Source organism: Columba livia, chromosome 2 (assembly GCF_036013475.1).
Source record: "Columba livia isolate bColLiv1 breed racing homer chromosome 2, bColLiv1.pat.W.v2, whole genome shotgun sequence".
Taxonomy (NCBI): domain Eukaryota; kingdom Metazoa; phylum Chordata; class Aves; order Columbiformes; family Columbidae; genus Columba; species Columba livia.
The window spans coordinates 114,743,310-114,763,502 of record NC_088603.1 but is presented as its reverse complement, the minus strand read 5'-3'; the positions used below and the strand labels follow the sequence as shown (position 1 = coordinate 114,763,502).

The following is a 20,193-nucleotide window of genomic DNA, read 5'->3' as shown; positions in this document are numbered from 1 at the left end:
GGAAGAACAGGTAGTGGAGAGAATATGGGAGAAAGAACAAAGTTATTTGGAGACAGAGGAGAACAGATGAAAAGAGGAAGCATTGTCCAAGCTCGGACTGATGTGCAGCATTTCCATTACCTGGGTGTGATGCACAAGGGAGACGGGGAAAAAACAGGGAGCTTCTCATGGAAGAATAACAGCAGAAAGAAGAGCACCAGGCGCAGGACATTTATCAGCCAATTTTACCAGCATGAGACTGGACTACTTAGAGTGCCATCAAAAGAGGAGAAGCAAGAGAAGAGGTCTACGAGAAATTTCTCCACAGTTGCTTCTAATCAGAGTGAACAGCGATAAACTAGTAGGTTTTATATCCCTTTGAAGGTTGCAAGAAAGGCAAATACAAGAAGCCTTTGTGTACTTTAAAGCCAGACTTCTTGTTCACTTTCAGACACTGTCAGGATGAAATGACCCTGCCTGACAACGGCACTTGCATGACCTGTCCAAGACAGGTACTACTTGGCACCCCTGTCTAGAGACCTTCTCAGTGTCCCAGGAGAAATCCTCTCTTGCTTCTGCAGGCACAGCAAATTTACTTAAGCCTTGCTTGTGACACCAGCAGTTTGACTTGAGAGAAAGTTGCTGGAGGTTTTGAGCAAAGCTGACCTGAGGCTCTAGCAACACAGAAGCTGCTGAGGACAGCAGATTGCCTTGAGGAACAAACCAGCTCCAGTTCTACATCACCTGTGCTGGAGCCCTAGAAAATGAGACTTGCTCCCACTCCTGCCTTCACCAAGGAAAAGTCACTTCTGGGAGGGAAAAGAGTCAGATCCCAACCTGTTGTCAGCTGTGGGATGAAGGAAGCCTGGCTCTACAGCACCCTTTTTCTTGCACTGCCACATCTGTCTGCTCCCTTTTCTGCATCTAAGGTGCTATGGCCTTGAACCCTGCTCACCACTGCAGAGTTCAAATTTAGCTGTGCTACTAGGAGCATTCACCTGTTCTGGATATAGAGATCATTAATATGCCTTTATGTGCCATGGGATCATAGATGGTGCAGATGGTACAGAAATGCTCCCACCATGACTCTTTCCGGGACTGCTGATGGGAAGAAACTGCAGACAGACAGACCACATCTTTTCTATTAAATGCTCCTCTCAGCAAAGTACAGAATGAATTGCACACAGTTTGACAACACGGTGGCTTTAGGACTGTGAGGGTTCAGATAATTGCCAACAGACTTATGGCACACGTGGGGATTGTTGGAGGACAGCACAACCTGAGTGAGATTAATTTCAGAACCACTTCATATTCTTTTGTAGCCCAGCTCCAGCCCCCCACCTTTTCCTGTCATTTACTGTTGTTCCAGCTTATTTTCCTTGGTTAGCCCAGCCCAGACCTGACATCCTGATGTCAGATCTTCTCTGATACAGCTATGGCAGTGGTTCAAAAGGAACAAAACGGGATGCTATTGGAGGAAATATCCATCTGCTTTGTCTGGACTTCTGGAGTTTTGGATTTTTGTGTGTGTGTGTGTGTTTCTTTATTCAAGAGGAATGTCCATGGCGAAACTGTATTTCTGTCAGTTATGCCTTTGCAAGTCATCATGTGTCAGACTGGTTTTCATGAGTCCAAGATGAGGTCCCCCTGATATGGCTGGTTTTGCAAACACAATAGGAGATTTTCTAGAGTTCCTGCTCTCTCCCGGAAGAACTTCATGGCTCTGAGCTCTGTATTAACAGGACAACATTGAGGTCTCACATGTATTATTAGGGAACAGTAGCAGTCTTGGTAGCCTTCCTCTTTAATGAGAATGTCCTTTAAAAATACAATAGTAAGTTGAATGACGGTTGACTACACAGAGCAAGGGAGCTTCCTATTTCTTCCATGAGGAAACTAAGCCAAATGTGTGATGCAGATTATTCTACCGGAAAGTCTTTAGCTCTTGTGCCCAGATTACTGACATTTTCCCCCAAGGTGTATACATTTTGCAGCAAGCACAGACAGCATGGTATGGATCGCCACTAGCTTTCAGATGACTGCAAACAGCTGAACCTCAATTCTCCTTTCCCCACTCTATTTGCTAAGCCATACCACGTTGGCAGATTCAACAGACCGCATCAGCCCAGAACACAAGTATACTCTTCATGGTAGGATGCAAAACAAGAGGTGTGACCAATGGTCTTACATTCAAAGTTTTATCTTTTCTTGCTTTTGGGGTTCTTCTTGAAGTCCTTTGCTTTGAAATAGTGGGCAATAGGTGCTTTGTAGTAACGGGTAATTTCCACATGACAAGTGTGTCCTCTTCATTATCCAGCTGTCTTCAAAACTATTATGCCAACACAATACAATTACTTCCCATTTCTGCTTACCGCACTGTTGACTCAGTGACATTTTAGATACACTTGAAGAAAAAGATCCTCTTTAAGCACTGTGTAAAACTCTTGTGTCAGCCAAGCCAGAAGTTTTATTACCCGGTTTTGTTTGTTTCCTTATTTACATTTCAGCTTAGGTGGTTTTGTTGTTGTTGTTTGGTTTTGGTTTTGTAGTTGGCTTTTGTTTTGGTTTTGAGGTTGTTTGTTTTTTCATGTCCTTTCTACAAAGCAGAAGAAATTGAGAGGAATGGTTCTCTCTCTGAGGTTAAAATGAAGGCTAAATCTTTCATACAGGCAAGTGCTAGCTTGCCTACTACCTATTAAAATAATCATTTATTCATAGGACTTTGAGAAACTACTCTAGAGATAGTATTTACCACCTTTCATTTAGAAATATATTACTACTGATCTACTCTGTGGAGGAGACTTGCCTAATACAAATATCCACAGTGCTTATGTTCAATGATGAAAAATGTTGTTTGATTTTTCTGAAGCTTTCAGAGGGTGAAAATTCTTCTTACTTTTTTGTTTTAAAATACTCCTATTGACCAGCAGATAAAAAAGTAAAAATACTATAACGTTGCAGGTGTTACTCCACTAGCATATCAAAAAATACAGAAAAAGTATTTGGTTTAGGTACATTTGTTGTTTTAACAACAGTCACCCAGCTCTAGATAAGCCTAAGAGATGGGCCAGCCCCTCAGAGATTGTGCACAAAACCAGAATTGCACAGCCTGTCCTTTGGGTGGGCTTCTGAGCAGGACAGGGAAGGGAGATAGTGGCATTTGTCCATGGCATTAGGGAGAACTGTCATGAAAGCTCAGAGTTTGTGGCCAGAAAGCATGTAGAAATGGAGACTTAACAGATTTCAGCAGCATGGGGGTGGTTGTGCAGCTTCTCTGTGTTACTGATCCTACTGCTGGGAGCTCAGACTCTCACCATGATTTCCCAAAATGGTACCAGGCTTCTTGGACCTCACAGAACTTAAGAGAGGGGCCGAGAGGTACCCTGCAAGGGGCAAACTTGTTGTCCTCTTGGACAAGCAAAAAGACTCTGGGATTATACCCTCCATACAACAATATTTCAGCAACCTCAGTAGGTGAAAATGGTTATAAAAGTCCAAGGAGGACAGGTTAGCCTGTGAGCAACTCACCATGTGTTTCTGCCATGGTATAGCATCAGAAACATTTTCTCATAAGATTTTGGATGTGTCCAAAGCCAGGAAGCACAGCAGGCAGTTCAAGCAGATTTGCTGTCAGTGGATGCTAATTAGTGCTGCTGACCTCAGTGGGACATCGGGATTTTTCTAGTTTATTCAGCAGTGTGTGGGGTTGTGTCTACCTGGCCCTAATTAGCCCATGCAATAGAGGCCAAACTGGAATTCAGAAGACAGAATCCTGTCCCTCCTTGTTTGGGATCTGAGAAGCTCATTTGAAATGATGGGTTAACAAATTGAATCTAGAGCTTCCTTTCAAATACGGTGCCCATCCCAAAAACATTACAAATTAATCCAGATACTTTGATCCCTTTAGCTTCACAAACAAAGCTCCTGTAATTCTGCCTCTCCACATATGACTGAGATTCCTAAGTACTTAAACACCAGTACTTTCTGATGGAATAAAATTATTTCTTAGAGAATATTACTAAACATTTCAGTGTAAGCAAAGCCCAATATATCTTGCTGAACAAAAGAAAAGCTTTAAAATTTGGGAACTCCAGTGAAAGTAGAAGAGCCAAGCTGATTAAATGCTATATCTGGAGTTGTGCAGAACAATCCAACTGTAACTACTGAAAATGCAGTGAAACAGCAGGAGGTTTTGGTAGAAGTATCCTGAAAGTCAGCTTTAGAGTGAAGCTAGTTTTCAAGGGAGAAAAAAAATGTGGTACAGAATATGTAAAGCACAGAAAGGATGTATTTTCTTCGCTATTCTACCAGTACGCCAGATAGACCAAAGGTCAGGTTTTCAGAAGAATGGTGTGTTCACTTGCTCTAAAGTAATTATCTACATAAGCAGCCATGTTTGCAAATGGCTGAGCACCAAGCAGCTCCCATGGAAACCATATCAGGTGCAAGCCTGTTTAAAAGCACAGCTGGCTCAAATACCTAAACAACAGGTTTTGAATGCTGAGACGTTCTAATAATCAGAACAAAGTTACTGATTCTTAGAACTTGAAGAAATCTGGATATTAATTTCTTGAAGTAGTTCTTATGATTCTTTGACTCTTCTAAACATATTGCCCAAGATGGCTTGCGTAGGATTTGGATGGTTATTTTTTTGGTAAAGAAATCTTTAGAAGAGACTTATCAAGAAAACCAAGTCAAGTTACCAGCTTAGTTCTCATAGGCAAGTTTATCTGGGAAATTCCATGAGTACCAGCCACCAGTCTTGAGAATAAGAAGTCTTAAAAATCACAGGGATTTCTTCTTCCCAAAATTACAAAACCGTGGTTCTTCACCTCATTGCCAAGATTTTACAGAGCAGAACTCAAGGTTTCAAACTTGTCTTCCAAACACTAATTTTCAACCCCTTCATTCCATCATATGGAGGAGGAAATTCCAAACCCACTAAGTATCATGAGGCTGTGAGATTTGGCAACCCTGTTGTCAGGATGTTACTGTCAAGGCCAAATCCACAGGACTTACCTTAAAATAAAGGCCATATTATCTCTCACCAGCTCTTCAAACTATCCATCCCCCAAGAAACTTTGCAATTGGAATAGGATGCCGGGCTGTTTGGAAAGAGATTAAATTGTTCACAGCTGCCTGGGAATTAACAAACTTCCTCCTCTTTATGGTAGAACGCAGCGTATTTCTGAGCCAGGTGGATGATACCATGTGAGGTTCTTGTAGGACCTGGACTTGGCACAAAGAACAACATTTTCAAGTCTGTACATATATCTGAGTTCCAGGGCTCAATAATAATTTTCTGGCAGATTAGTCCTGCCCTACAGCAGGTTTCTATGATCGCTAAAGCCAGAATGAAAGCAATGGGTCTGGATTTCACGCTTTATATCCTTCCACAACAAAGCTTTGATTTTAAAAACTGCTTTTTTTCCTTTGACACATATCAGCAAGAACAAGTCTGACAATACACAGGTAAACAGCAGAGTAAACTGCAGGGACAGGTCTGTAACAGGACAAGTGACACACTCATAACTTGGAGGAAATAATTCAGAATAACTTGATAAACCTTTGCCAAGATTGCTAATGGAGACATCGTGCACTGCAAATTGCAAATGTGACCTTGTTTTGTCCAAGGCAAAAGAAAAGCTTACTTTTTTTTTCTTCTTGCTTATTTTAACAATGCTAAACAGGGTCTTTATTAGCAAGTAACTACCTGCTTGTAATTAAGTAATTCAGTCCATTAATGTGTAAAGTGTTGGGTCTGAGGGTTTTTAAAATTATTTTTATTTATTTGATGACATCTTCAGTTCTTTGAAGAGAAACTAAATTTTAGCCGTGATCCTCCAATAAGGAACCTCTGAATCAGGCACAGCTTAATCTTTCAAGGAGATAAAAAGGCAAGGCTATTCAAAGCAAGGTACAACTCAGGGATGGACAAAAAATGTTGCATTTAAACATTCTCGACAGTTGCAGAAGTAATTTTTTTTGAGTGCCAAACTCTAAGAAAATATTGATTCTCATCAGCTGTTAGAAGGTATTTTTCATCTGTTTTAGTATTACCTGATACTAAAAAACCAAGAGAGGTACATCAAAGGCATCCAGTCTTTTTCACCAAACTTTATAAACTTTATTTTATCTCTGAATCAATTCATTTTTTTTCACTTTTCCAACTTAAAATACAGAACTCTATTTTACTCTGCACCTTCGGGTCCCTTTTACTTTATGGCCTCTGACATTAAGCCTCAAATGAAAGTCCTGACAATATTCTGAAGATTTTCTCCTAGTTTTTACCTGAAGTGGCATACATTAGCGACATTTAGTTTGTGAAAGGGCTTTTGCATGAAGGACTAGTCAAATCAAAATAAGCATGCAAATGTTCTATTAATTATCAATTATTATTATCTATTAATATTCTGCCACATGATCTACAACTTTTTTTCTTTATATGAATCAAATAGTAGACTGATAAAGGACATGACAGGGACTGGAGATGAACATGCTATACTTTTTTTTATCCCTGTATTCTTCTTCCATATAATCTTTGAATTTGTTCCCCTCTATTCAAATGCTGATTTACCAGTTAGTGTAATCTGTGATGCAGACCTTATTTAGAAAGTTCCTGTGTGTTTAGATCTCACAGGATGACTAGACATGCTTTAGCATTTCACCCATTAAGAAGGGAACATGGCATTCTATTATTAGGGCCAGAGAACATTGTGACCAGATAATAGTCTAAAAGAAATTAGGTGTAAAATTTGCCAGCATTGTATCAAATAAAATGAGGGCATATGAAAGGGGGCATACAAAAATTAAACAGCTGGTTTTAATTGTAAGTTACTGTTTCAGCAACAGAAAGGTGGGTGGCAGCCTGAGTGGGGTTCTGACACCATTTAACATTATGGTTACACTCTCAGTGGGCTTTGATTGAACTCACCCAGTTTTAAAGTTGCTTAAACTGGGTTTGTGTCAACCCAGCTGAGATAACTCAATTGAGAAACAAAAATCCAAGTAGACAGGCCATTGGTGCTGGGATTCTTGCTACATAAATACCTGAAAAGGAATTTCCAAATTCACTATGACACAGACATAATACTGGTGGAAAAGGGGAATAATCAGTTTATTTCAGTCACTAAGTCAAAACAAAAGTATATTGACAGTGAATTCATGGTATAAAGAGGCAATAAAGCCACCATCCGACGGTCAGAGGAAGATTCCCTTTTCCAGGCTGTGCCGAAGGCCAGCTGTTGCCTTGTCCCTTGAGGACTCCCAGCTCTGAGAAAAGCCTGGCGTAAGTTTTTTGGGGGTTTGAAGCCCTATCTCTGGCCCTGCACGGGAACCACAGCCCTCAGCACACCTTGTGGCAGCACAAAAACTTTGGGTCTTGCAATGGGGATAGAAAAAGTAAGCAAGATAGAATCCATATGGTACAGAAACAGGGTGGAAAGTGCATTTCTTCAGAGTCTTATTACATTACATTTTTTGTTTCTTATATTGTAAGGGCTCTTTTTTTCCCTTCCTTTTTTCTTAAAGGAATGTTTAAGAAGCCTTCTCAGCCAGACCCTGTTTTCATATAACCAGTCATCCCTCCCTCCATTTCTAGACTTCGTTCAGGCCAGTGTGACGTCCAGCCTGAACTTTTAGTTCAAAATAAATTTTTATTGGAAGATGATGAATGGAACCCCATATCCAATACAGCATTAATTTATACTCTATTATATAGTACTGGAAGCACTGTATAAAGTGAAAACTTGTACTTACACAGACCTACAAGACCTATAAACAAGGCTTTGTGGTTTCACAGGGAACCTCTCTTTTGAGGTTCCTTTATTGAGTCCTTCTAAATTTCTCTCACCTCTGCACAGATTTTATGATCCAGTTGAGAAGGACTAAAAACTAACTTAAATTCTAAAACTGGATGGAGAGACCTCTTTCTTTCCATGGAGGATAAATGTTCTTCCAGTAACATGCCGGGTTGCTCGGTGTCAGCAGTTCATAGAAATGACGAGACAACTGCCAGAGCAACTATCACCAGCTACTGCTGTGCCTCACAGACCAGCCAATTTGTTTCAAGTGCCCTCATCACCACAGAAGCAAAGGCAAACATAAACTGAAACACAGTGAAATAAAACATTAATACATCTCCTGGCAATTTACCTCCAGCACATTTTAAAAGACCTTTAAAACCTTGATGCAGTGCAATGCAATTTATTACCTGCCTCTCTCCAAGCTGTCTGACAACGTAGCTCTTCTATATTTTTGGAAGCAAAAATGCTCCAGCTGCTTGACACTGAAAATAATGATGATTCACAAAGTCTTGACTTTTAATTTGCCAAGCACTAAACGTGTGCTTTCTTACAAAGATGATGACTCAAGTTTTCTCCTGTTTGGAAAGAGGAGCAATTGGGAAACAAATCGTGGTCTCAGCAACAAAAATATTGTTTTTATAAAAGAAACAAAAATAAGTCAAGTGAATAATGGCAAATACCTGTGGGAAAAAAAATACGAGCGTGCTTCAGAAATACGCTTTCAATTGGCTCCATGGAACTTCGTGACGGGGCTGGTTTGATGCCGCCTTCACGTTCCACAGTGTGTCAGTAGTAGCTGGTGCTTTGATGTGCACAACTACCACTAACATTTCATAATATGACAATCTAAGAGGTAAAATAGCTTTTGTATTTTAAAATTCATTAAGAACAGCTGCTACTTGGTGCTGATGGGTACACCATTACTTTCCTAAATCAATGTCACCTTTGTTGAGTTATATAAAGCCATTTCATTGCCATGCAGACTGGAGACCCTAATCTCAAAAAGAAAAATTTAACGTCAAAGAGCAGTAAAATCTATTATAGCACGTTATGTCAGCATCAGCTCTCCCTAGTATCAAGAAGTAATGAAAAAAACTAGAAATATCATACATACAAATAAAAGAATAAAATAGAAATGGAATTAGCGTTTATAAGTGACCGTTCTGAAATGCTAGAAAAGCTTACCTCAAAACTGCATGTTTCTGAGTGGGAGGAGGATTTCTGGGACATATTTTTTCCCTAAGTGAATTTTCCAAGAGTCCCAAGTGTCATTTGCCTTCCAGTTCTGTAGTGTCAATATGGATTTCTGAAACCAATTTCCATGTAGCCTGCCTCTACAGCGAAAATATCTTGTGTTTAGAAAACATATTAACACATTTTAGGAGCACGTTTATTGCATTTAAATAACAGTCGAAGTGTACATGAAGAAAAAGCTGTTTTCTTAAAAAGATGCTATGCAGTCAGCTGTAGGGTTAACCAACAAGGTTGTTTAAGCAGTGGTTTTTTTCAAATATTTTCTAGATCCCAAGGACCAAATAAATCCAATGGATTTTCTTTGCTTCTTGGCTTTGGGGACATATTCTGGTTCAGTTCCTAGTGAGGCTTCATGATGAAACACCTGCCAAGAAACATTGAATGAGGAAGACTTAGGTGGCTGTAAGTAAAATAATCCCTTATGGAGGCTACAGAAGAAGCAGCCTGTGATAGTCTGAAGGAGAATAAGGCTGTGAAGAGCTTTAGCACAATAGTTGGATTGCCAAAGAGCATGGCTCTAGCAAGATCTGTGCTTGCCAGGAGTGAGATCAGGGGCCAGGGTGAAGAGTAGCTTAAAACAGACCTGAGGAAAGCCCTGAAACTGTTTGGTAACAAGGTTACAAGCATTACCTTGATTGTAAACCAACTGACTCATGGAAAAGGTTTTTTGGGTTTGGTTTTTAACCAGGCATGTTAATTCTGTGGCATTTGGACTGATCTCCAAGTATACATAAGGAAGGATAATCCAGTCTAGGGTTGCAATCCTAGTGGGACAGGTGCATTTTTAGTGTTCTGTGGGTCATACACCTTCTTTACTGACAGCAATAATGAAATGTGTTTTCCAAGTGTGGACAGGACCTATGTGAGAATCAGTCTCAAATCTTGAGACCTGGAGGAAAACGCTGTCTATGCCTGTGTGGAGCTCTCGGCAGGATAAAAATCTGAGTAGTGACATGAAGGGTGGAGTGGAAGCAAGTTTAATGTTATTATGCCAACTTGCATTAGACAACCTTGTGCAACTCAGGCAGTTTTGGAATGTAGTTCGATTACCTTGTCTAATTTGAGAGCTTGAACAATAGGATTTAAACTTCTGGAATACAACTGACTAGGCTAAATCTTATCTTTAGGAAGGCAGGCAGATAGGTAAGTTAAAATATATATGTGATTAACATATATGTATATATACACATACACACACATATAGGTTAGACAGCTATATACCTTATGCAGGTGTCTTTCCAATTATGGGTGCCTGCAGCACTCTAAAGCCCTCACTTGATACTCTCTGAATTCTCCCTGGCTGCTGAGGTGTTTCCAATTGATGTGTGTAATATGGATGCTCCATATATATTTTTACCCTCCAACCTCACTGCGAGTTCTTCATGTCCTTTATACTTACTATTGGTATACTGGGCTCTATATTCATCTCCAAGTCTGTCAACATAGTTCACCTCCTGTAATCAAGAAATGGTGATTAAATGAACATCCAAGTACAGAAGCTGTCAACCTGGTATTCATCTTTTTAAAATGTAAAAAAAAAAAAACCCAAATGTTCAATTACCTTTTGCACTCAAGTGGCTCTGAAAAGCTGCTTTTAAAAAACGGCTTCATCTTTTCTATGATCTTAAGACAGAATCGAGTTCGAAGGTCAATGCCAATCCTGTCATTTTTAGCATTTGTGGGAACAATACAGGATTAAAAAAAAAAATATGTAGAAAAAGTGTATGCTGCAAGTCTCGCAGTTCTTTGTCTTTCAGGTGGGGTTGCTATAGCTCCAAAAATGTGCTTGTCTGGGGCATTTTGATTTTAACCACAAGGTCTTGCTGCTTTTAGCTGTCTGTTTCAGCATCTGGTCAATCTCATTGAAAGGTCTTGGAGACTTTGGTTTAGGATTAGGTTGCAAACAGCATATGACGGGGGAAAAAAAGTTATTTATATCCTCTTTATGTGCACAGGAAAAAATTCTCTAGCATATATATATATATATGCTATTGACCTAAGAGGGAACATAATCCACTCTCAAACTACAGAGTGAGCACAACTTCCTTAGTGCACGCAACAGCTCTGACCTCCGTGTAATTACTCCGAGTTTACATCAATATAACAGTGCTGGCTTTCTTTTCAATTATTTTCTGGGAGTGGCAGGCTCTCTTCCTGGAGTGCTTATTTCTTTTGAATTGGCCTAATTTGTTTAACAATTTGCGCATCCCTTCATGGGATCCCACGTTTGCCCGGACAGCGAGGGCTGGGGTTGCCCCGTACGCCCCATCCATATCCGCCAGCCTCCGCCCTTCGGCTCGGCGCTGCCTGGCACCGACCCCCCCCCCCTCCCCGCCAAGTAACCACGACCGCTGGGACCGGGCGCTGGGCAATTACCTACGGATGAGTAAGCAGCAAATGTGGTAACTCAGACCAGCAGCTCTGCAATTCAGGCTATCATTTCAGGTATAGCCAGTAGTCATAATGAATATTTATTTCAAGGTACCAAATAGAAGAAATTGCCCTGTTAGGCGGTATGGGCAGGGTTGTGTAGGTAGAACCAGCGGGGAGCGGGTGAGGCACGGGCGTCCCGTCCCGGGTGGGACGGCCTCCCACGGCCGAGGGCTTGTGCCCTTCTGCCTAAGCCTAGCCCTGCAAAGGACCCTTCCCGGGAAAGGAAGGGTAAGGAGTGTGCAGCGAGACGGCTGGCTGCGGCGTCCCCGGGGAAGAGAGGGACAGCAGCTCCCCGCCGGCTGACACGGGCAGGGGGACGCCGAGGTGGTGGAGGGCAGGGCAGAGGCTCCGCTCCCCGCCCGCGCTGGGGTGCCCGGGGGCTCCCCTCTGTGAAAGTCCCCGCAAAAGCGGCCTCGTTGGGTCCGCCGCTCCGCACCCCTGTGCTCAGTGGTGTGGGTTGCGGGAGTCCCGTCGGTTTTTGCCCCGTCGCTGAAAGGGGCACCCGAGGAATGATCCGAGCTTCCTAGATGGCACGGGGTGGGGGTGGAGGGGCGAGGGCTGCCCTGAAGTCTGCAGCCCCAGCGCGCTAGAGGGCTGCCCGGGGCGCCTGTCAGCCTCCGAGTCCTTATTTCTCCCTCTCTGCAACCAACCTCACCCGGGCTCCCGCAAGCTAAGCGAGCGCCGCGGCGACCAGCCGGCTTTTCCCGGGCGGACTCCGAGCCGCACGGATGCAAAGCCCTGAGCGTCCATCTCCTCCCGAGCCCCTCGACCGAAATCCAGGAGCCCGGCTAAAGGTGCGAGGCTGGCGGCGGGTGATGCCGCGGGGTTCGGGTCGGTCCGCACCCCGCCAGCATCCCGTCGACGGCAGAACCGTTCTGCCGCGCAAGCACAGCCCGAGTTTTTTGGGTGGATTTTTTTTTTCCGTTTTGGCTTGTGTGTGTGTGGTTTTTCTTTTTTTTTTTTTTTTTTTCTGTGTTTGTTTTTGAGTTACCGTGAAATGAGGCCGTGCGATTGTTGAGGAGGTGCGAGGCGCGCCGACCTCGGTCCGTGCTGCTTAGTAGTGGTCCTTTGCTACCGAAAAAGCTGCTCCACAGACGGAGTGGGTTATTTTCGGGGATGGGGAGGCGGGACGGGTTCCAGGAGTGTAGGGGGAACCGCCGGACCCGGGCATCCTGCGTTCCCCCACCCCCGGCGCCCGTCTCCGTTGCCCGACGGGACGGACCCGAGGTGAGCGACGGGCGCGGTAAGTAGCGCTGCCTTCCCCGCGGTACCCCGTTAGCGCGGCTCAGCCTCCTCCCCATCCATACCAACCCCTCCCGCCCCTTCCCTGCCGCCACCACTGGGAGCGCGGCCCCTTTAAGAGCCCGGCTTTGCCTCCCGGTAGCTGAAGGTCATTAAAACACAAAAGCGCTCCAGCGCTGCGGTCCAATATAGCGCATGCGCCCTGCCCGAGGACTGGCAGGGAGACGGCAATATGGCGAGAATGCCTGGCAGCGGCGGCGGCGGAGAGTGGAGCGGCGGCGGAGGGGGAGGCGGAGGCGGCGGCGGGAACAATGCGAGGGACCGGCCGCCCGCCCGCGGCCGCGGCGTCGCCCCCCGCCCGCACCGCTACTGCAGCGCCGGCGAGGAGGAGGAGGGCGAGGAGGAGGATGAGATCCAGGAGGTGCAGATAACGGGGGACGAGGAGGAGGACGGAGCCGATGGGGGGCTGCTGCTGGACGAGGAGGAGGAGGAAGAGGAGATGGGTCTGGAGTGGGACGGCGAGGAGGAGACGGAGCCGCTGCCGCCCGCCCCGGGCCGTACGCCGGGTGGCGGCGGCAGCAGCGGCGTCGGGGCTGCCCCGGGGGGCGCCGCGGCGACTGCCCCAGGGGGATGCAGTGGCCCCGGGGGGGCGGCGGAGGACGCAGAGCTGGAGGCGGCCCTGCTGCTGCAGCGGCCGGAGCGGGCGCGGCTGAGCGAGAACACGCGGCTGGCCACCCGCTACGCCGTGCGCATCTTCCGCGAGTACCTGAGCGAGAAGGCGCAGAGCCCCGACTTCGAGACGATGGACAAGGGGGCGCTCTGCCGGGTCCTGCGCTCCTTCTACGCCGAGGCGCGCTCCAAGAGCGGGCAGCTCTACTCCAAGTCCTCCCTCATCAGCATCCGCAGCTCCCTCAACCGCTACCTCAACGAGCCACCCTACTGCCGCACCCTCGACCTCACCAAGGACCCTGAGCTCCGCGCCGCCAACCTCACCCTGGCCGCTGTCATCCGCAAGCTGGAGGAGCAGGGTGCTGGGCCGGTGGTGCAGAAGCAAGCCATCACCCGTGCTGACCTCCGCAAGCTCTACACCTGCAGCGTCTTCAGCACCCAGAGCCCCTTTGGGCTCCTCAACAAGGTCTGGTTCGAGACCTGCATGTACTTCTGCACCCGCGGCAGGGAGAATCAGCGGGAGCTGGAGGAGGACTCCTTTGGGCTGGCCGTGGACGAGGACGGACGCAAGTTCGTCTACTTCAAGGCGTTGGGGCCCTACCACAAGTCACGCTCATCCTCCTGGAGCAAGAAGCGGGCAGAGACCAGTGATGAGGAGAACCTGCCCCGCATGTATGAGACTGGCACGGAGTTCTGCCCCTATGCCAGCTTCGTCAAGTACCTCTCCAAGCGCAACCCCCTCTGCAAGGCCTTCTTCCAGCGCCCACGGGACCACTGCAGCGAGGGTGACATCACCTGGTATGAGAACAAGGCCATTGGGAAGAACCTCCTTGGCACCCGCATGCAGATGCTCTCCAAGGCAGCCAAGCTCTCCAAGACCTACACCAACCACTGCATTGGCGCTGTCTCCATTGCCACCCTCAACAGCATCGCTGGCATTGGCACCAAACTGGGGGGGCCGCAGCCACCACACCACCACCCGCCTCCCCACCACCACCACCTCCTCCACCACCCTGCTGGCGGGGGCTGCTACACCCCTGCCGCCCTCAATGGTGGGCCACGGCCCCGGCCGCCTGCTGCCAACCCCTACGTGCTGCCCAAAGACAATGATGCTGTGCCAGTGAAGGCAGAAGCAGCTGCAGTGGCCCCGGCCAAGCGGGCACTCTACGAGGCAGTGTTCCCGTCGGGGGGTGCGGCCGGCGGCGATGCCTGTGGGCCTTCCGCCTCCCCCAAAAGACTCTGCCGCCGCCCCGCTGAGCCCCTGGATGCCGCCTCACCCGCTGTGGTGGTGGTCTCAGTGAAACACGACCCCCTGCCTCACCTCCTCCCCGAAGCCAATGGGCACAGAAGCACCACCTCACCCACAGTAGTTTCACCTGCTATTGTTTCCCCCACACAGGTAACCGGAAAAAGAAAAAAAAAAAAAAGGTGGCAACCCTGCACCCTGTCCCACATAGCCCCCACTGCACCTCTCCTTTTTTTCCTTGTTTCCCCCAAGGCTGGGCACTGATGCACACTGCCAGACCCAGGGTGGCTTCTGGAGTGACTCTCCCTGTTCAGGCACCCAATGATCCTGGATGCAAGTTACGCAACTTCCTCTCCCCCAATTTCATCAGCCCCCAGCACTGGTCTGGTGGCCACTTGCTGTGTGACTGTGGGTTCGACTCGAGAGGTGCCCGGGTGCTGACATGCTCCCCACTTGGCAGCAGCACTGATGGCTCAGCCCCGCGGGCTCCCTCTTTCCCTCCTTTTTCTTTCCTTCCCCCCTTTTTTATTTCTTTTTTGCGGGAGATGCAAGTTATGAAAAGTTGGGCCAGAATAGTAGATAAGGGCATCAGGTATCATTAGTGTGTGTGTGTGGTGTTCTTGATGTGCTAATGAACTATTTGAATAACCTCAAATGCAGGAAACAGCCGGGAGAATACTCAATTACACACTAGTAATGAGAGTGTAATTTCAAACTTCAGAAGTTAACAAGAGGGTTAATATGGCAATTGCATTCATCTTGTATTTGTTTATTTAAAATAGCTCTGTTTCCTGGCAGTGATCCTCTTCTTTTTTTTTCCTTTTTTGTTGGTTATTTTTTTTTTTATGAAGCAAATTGGCTTTAGTTGTGTTAGTTACCATAGTGGCAAAATATACAGTAAGAGCACAACTAAACGGCTTTAGGTGCAGCTTAATTGTGGAACGAGCCCAAGTTCATTAGATGTATTTCGTTGAGGTGAAGCGGTCTTGTCAAAACCGCTGTCGATCCGTCCCGTACCGCGTCCTTTGCGAGCCCCCTCCGCTGTGTGCCGGTGCCTGCTCCCCGGCACCCCCAAAAGTACTTTCCTTTCAGGTGTTTGAGCGCTGGGGCTAAATTACTCCAATTAAAGACTCACTGCACCTCTGCAATTGGCTTGAAGTTTGGAAATCGTTCTAACTGAATTTATAAAGTGTATGCAGTTACGTTGTGCCCCATAAAATACCGCGTTTCGGGCAAGAACTTCGCTGCTGGCTGCCCTGCGTGATTACAAAACTCCTCTTACATTCTTGTTTCAAGTAATAACAGGGCTCGCAGCCGTCGGCCGGAGCGCCGGGTGAGCACAGGTATATGACATGCCTGAGCCGTTTCCCAAGTGGAAATACCAGTTCTGGACAGACTGACCCTTTCAAAGAGTTTGCCAGCTAATCAACCAGCCTGAAGGCTAATTGGGGGGCGTGGGGAGGAGAGGGATGGAGAGGGGGCTTCCACTGAATGCCTGCATAAGTATCTATGTGCTTTAAAATACCTGTGACCTCTCTTTTCCAGCATGGTTGGGGTTTTTTTGGTTTTTGTTCTGTTTTGTTTTGGGTTTTTTGACCACTTCAGTTGAGTACTGTAGTTTGATCTCCTGCTGTGTGTATCTGGTGTCTCCGAATGGCTTAGAGACTTAATTATGTGCAGATAATGTTTTTGTTCTAGCTCATTATTTCAGGTATAAGCTAATGCTCTTTGCTGTATTTAACCCTAGACTCCTCTTTCCCTCGCTTTTAATGACCTTGAAAGTAATTTTGAAACTTCAGTTTAGCTTTTTTTTGAGCAACAGCACACGTGAGTACGAGGAGAAGAGGGAACCGGGCAGAGCAGTTCCGATCCAGTTAAGGGTAGCAGAGTATGCATGTGTTTAACCTGTTAAACGAAGTGTCTTAGTACCTTCAGTCATGAGGCTGGTGAGCTTGATCTCTGCCCCAGCCAACAAATCTCCTCACACTTGCATAGAGCTTAGGCGAGGAGAAATCCAGCTGCCGTACTGTTTGTTGCAGAGCGGCGCTTCCTACGGGAAGCATTCGGAGCTGTGATTCTCATTAGTGGTGGGCTACGAGGAGAAAGGGAGAAGTATCTGAAACAGATGATAGAGTACACAGGCATGTGCTGTTTTCTTAAGTGTATCAAGAGGGAAAATGAGCAATCGGCAAGGGTACTAGACAGTGTGGGATTTTTTAGTAATTATATGGAAATGTGCGTCTCCATTCACAACTTAATGAGCTAAACAAGCTGCCCAGCCACTTTCGTAGCTGAATCTTGACTCTGCTACAAAACTCATTAATTTAAGTCTTTAGGAGAAGGAAAAGTGTCCTTTTTTTTTTAATCGCCATTTTTTCTCGTGTTGGTTTTAACTTATGCACTTCTTTTGGAATGCGACAAATGAAAAAACACTGGCTGTAGAATAGATTTCCCTGCGAGAATGTTAATGCTGAACTTTTTTTGCCTAGCTACCTTTTATAATAGTTACGCTAATAGAGGTCCAGGGCATTTCCTGGGGAAATTAATGACTGGTTGGGGTTAATGGCCCAAGGCATTGCCTCAAGCCATCGACTCTCCCAGCCAGTCATTAATCCCCAGGAAATGCCCTGGCCCTCAATCGTTATTGCTTAATTATAAACAAAGACTTTTCAGGCTTTTTTACTGAATACACTTAATCAAGTAATGTGACACTAAATTTCGCTGTTGACAAATATTACTGATTCCTTGAAAACATGAAGGTCATAAGTTTGTGGTTTATTGATTGTCTTTGTAATTATTCTTCCGGGGGACAGATTCTGCTGTCCTCATGGACTTGTGCAATACCCGGTGAAAAAATGGTGATGAGTGGGTTTCTTAGCATCTCTATACTGTGTGCACACGTGCTTTATATATATATATAAATATATATATAGCGTTGATAGCATTAAGCAAGGGCTAAATAAAGGCACTAAGTGGCATGTTTTCAATTTGCACTGGCTACAAACTTTTAGTATAAGAATCTGAGCAAGGATGTTAATTTTATACTTTCCTATTGTGGTTGCTCCCATATTCTGTTTTAGCCCCAAGATGTCTTTTTAATGCTGGGTTTGGAGGAGCCTCCTCCAGAGCTAGGGAAAGGTACTTCAAATGTTCTTCTTGATCCAACTATCGCTTGAGGTTGCAGACTTGAGAGCAGCATTTATACAGAGTGTATTTTAAGCATACAGCATTGTGCCATCATGGCACAACTTTTTCTTCAGTCCTTATTTGCTCTGAAGCGTAGCAATTTTCCTGCCACTGACAGCAGTACTTCAGTTCAAGTTGATGACAGAGGGATGTAATTTGGCTGTTGTTCATCTCTCGTGTTACTGAAAGATGAACAATAGCTGAAACTTAAGCTTTTGATGCTACAATGCGGTGGTAGCCGTTGAGATTTATAGATCTGGTACACACTGAACTTACTACAGTAGTAATACCCAAAAATAGACCTGGGAAGATAGATTGGCTTCTGCCATGGGTGAGGAGAGTTTTGTGTCACTTGAAAATGCTTTTGTTACGTTGCTTCTCCAACTTGGTCGGGATTCTCTGGGCTGCTTGTAAAGAGCTTTATCAGGCTATCATCTAACAACCACTCGGTCATTAAAATGTGAGCCATGTGCATTTTGTCTTGGCTGTTCTGGGGAATCTTTAAACTTTTTTTTTTCCTCTTCTTTAAATCTAGAGCTGAGTTTTTGTTTTCTTTTGACCTGGCACATGTCTTTTCATTGCCTTAGGCTTTCTTTGAAGGGCTTGCTTTGACCAGAACCAGAAATGTGGTTCTGACTGCAGGTTTTGGAGAAGTTGGCAAAGCAGTAGCACATGACAAATATAAGTAGGCAACAGGCACAACCGGGAACAAATCAAAGTACCTAATACCCTAATACGTTAGTCCAGCTCTTTATAGTCTTTGTGGGGGTTTTTTGGATGTAGATAAGAATCTTTCTACGTGATCTTTGGACTGCGAACATCCTAAATTTCTGTAAAAAAGCCTTCCGTACAAATGTTTGTAGTACTCTGACTAGAGTCATCACTAGGTGCTTTCTGAGTATACAGGGTAGGAGAACTTATCAGACGGCCTCAGGATGCTTAGGATGGTGGTGTTAGGATGCTAGGCTTAGTTCTACACAGATAATAGATGGGGCAATATCCCTATCTTAAAGGTCTAAAGTACAGCAGCTATTAAGACTGATGACTGTTAAATACCTTGTTAGTTCTTGCGGCAGCGTTTCTGTTGATCTGGTTTCAGACGTTTAGTACTGGCTGCTCTACTGCCTAGTTAGTGCCAGCCTCTTTGATTAATGGATTGTTCCAGGTTGCAGGAAAATCTAGGCTTTGCATGGTGTCTTTTTAAAAAGAAACACTGAGGTTAAAATCTTAAAAGTGTGAGGATTCAAGGAACTGTATAAACTGCACCTGCCTCAAAAGCTACTGTTTCTTGGTTGTTGCTTGTGGGTTTGTTTTTGTGGGTTTGTTTTGGTTTGTTTGTTGTTTTGGTTTTGTTTGTTTGTTTTGGCGTTTGTGTTTGTTTTTTAATGTTGTGGTTTTGTTTGTTTGTTTTTGTTTGGTTTGTTTTTTGTTTTTAATGGAGAAGATTTTCATCTTCTGGTAAGCTACGGATGTCAGAAGTGATTAACCGTAGAAGGGACCAGTTATACCTGGTAGTCATCAAAATTCCTCTGAAATCCTTGAGAGATGAAGGATAGGGCAGCAGGGGTCTCTGATATGGTCCCTAGAGTCAGTTTTCTTCTCAGTCTCCTCACCGAAACACATGAATCCTGGCTGTTGCTCTCTTTGGTAGAAATCAGTGCTGTTTGTAACAGAATGCTTCTAAATATACTTGAACAGCGATTAGGGTTTTTTTGAAGACTGTATCATGTCCCAGGCTGTGGTCCTTGTAACTAATGTGAGGTTTGGTAGGCATGTGAATGTTTCCCGAGATGAGTACAAGAAAAGCAGAACAGAGTTTAGGCTTAATGATCTATACAACTTGGTGGGCTATATACGCACTGAAAGGAATGAAGGGAACCGTTTTTTGTTTTTTTTTCCTAGACTGGAGTTGGTCCATTTTGGATCAGATGTTGGGGAGGGAGTTGATTTAAGGTGACTCGGGAGAGTATTTCACAGAAGATCTGAGAATGATGTTTTGACACATTTATCTAGAATTGTGGTTTTGGAGTTTAAAGGCCGATACTGTTGTCACACTCTTTGTAGACCTAGTGATGGCTCTGATCAGAGTCCTACGAACGTTTGTACAGAAGGCTTGTTTTTGTGGCCATTTTGCAGAAATGTAGGATGTTCCCAGACCAAAGATCATGCAGAAAGATTCTTATCCACCTCCAAAAATAAAAAAAGAACAACAAGCTAACAAACCCAAAGACTAAAAAGAGCTGGACTAACTTATTAGGTACTTTGATTTGTTACATTGGGATATATATTGAATATATGCTTAATATATCCAATATATATCCCAATGCAACAAATATTATAATAAATATATATCCACTATACTGGATATATTATTTTTTA

At 44.9% G+C, this 20,193-nt stretch overlaps 1 protein-coding gene and 1 long non-coding RNA gene across 5 annotated transcripts in view; one reads left to right on the top strand and one right to left on the bottom strand.

Moving 5' to 3' along the window:
- The window catches only part of KCTD1 (potassium channel tetramerization domain containing 1), a 105,874-nt gene that overhangs the window by 21,268 nt on the left and 64,413 nt on the right, over positions 1–20,193 (top strand). The window contains exon 1 of one of the 4 annotated variants that reach the window (XM_065053379.1): positions 12,104–12,265. The exons of 1 other annotated variant lie outside the window; for it this stretch is intronic. In XM_065053379.1, the coding sequence (XP_064909451.1) occupies positions 12,200–12,265 (66 nt within the window). In that variant the 5' untranslated portion in view covers positions 12,104–12,199. Of the gene's footprint in view, positions 1–12,103; positions 12,266–12,485; positions 12,715–12,907; positions 14,782–20,193 lie in introns of those variants that run through there. 2 more of the 4 variants (XM_065053381.1, XM_065053378.1) reach the window with 2 other exon arrangements.
- LOC110365710 (uncharacterized) lies at positions 7,076–13,617 on the bottom strand. The gene is made up of 3 exons (XR_002425423.2): positions 13,480–13,617; positions 10,438–10,492; positions 7,076–9,402 (listed from the first exon to the last, which is right to left on the bottom strand). It is a non-coding gene; the product is annotated as an uncharacterized LOC110365710 (long non-coding RNA).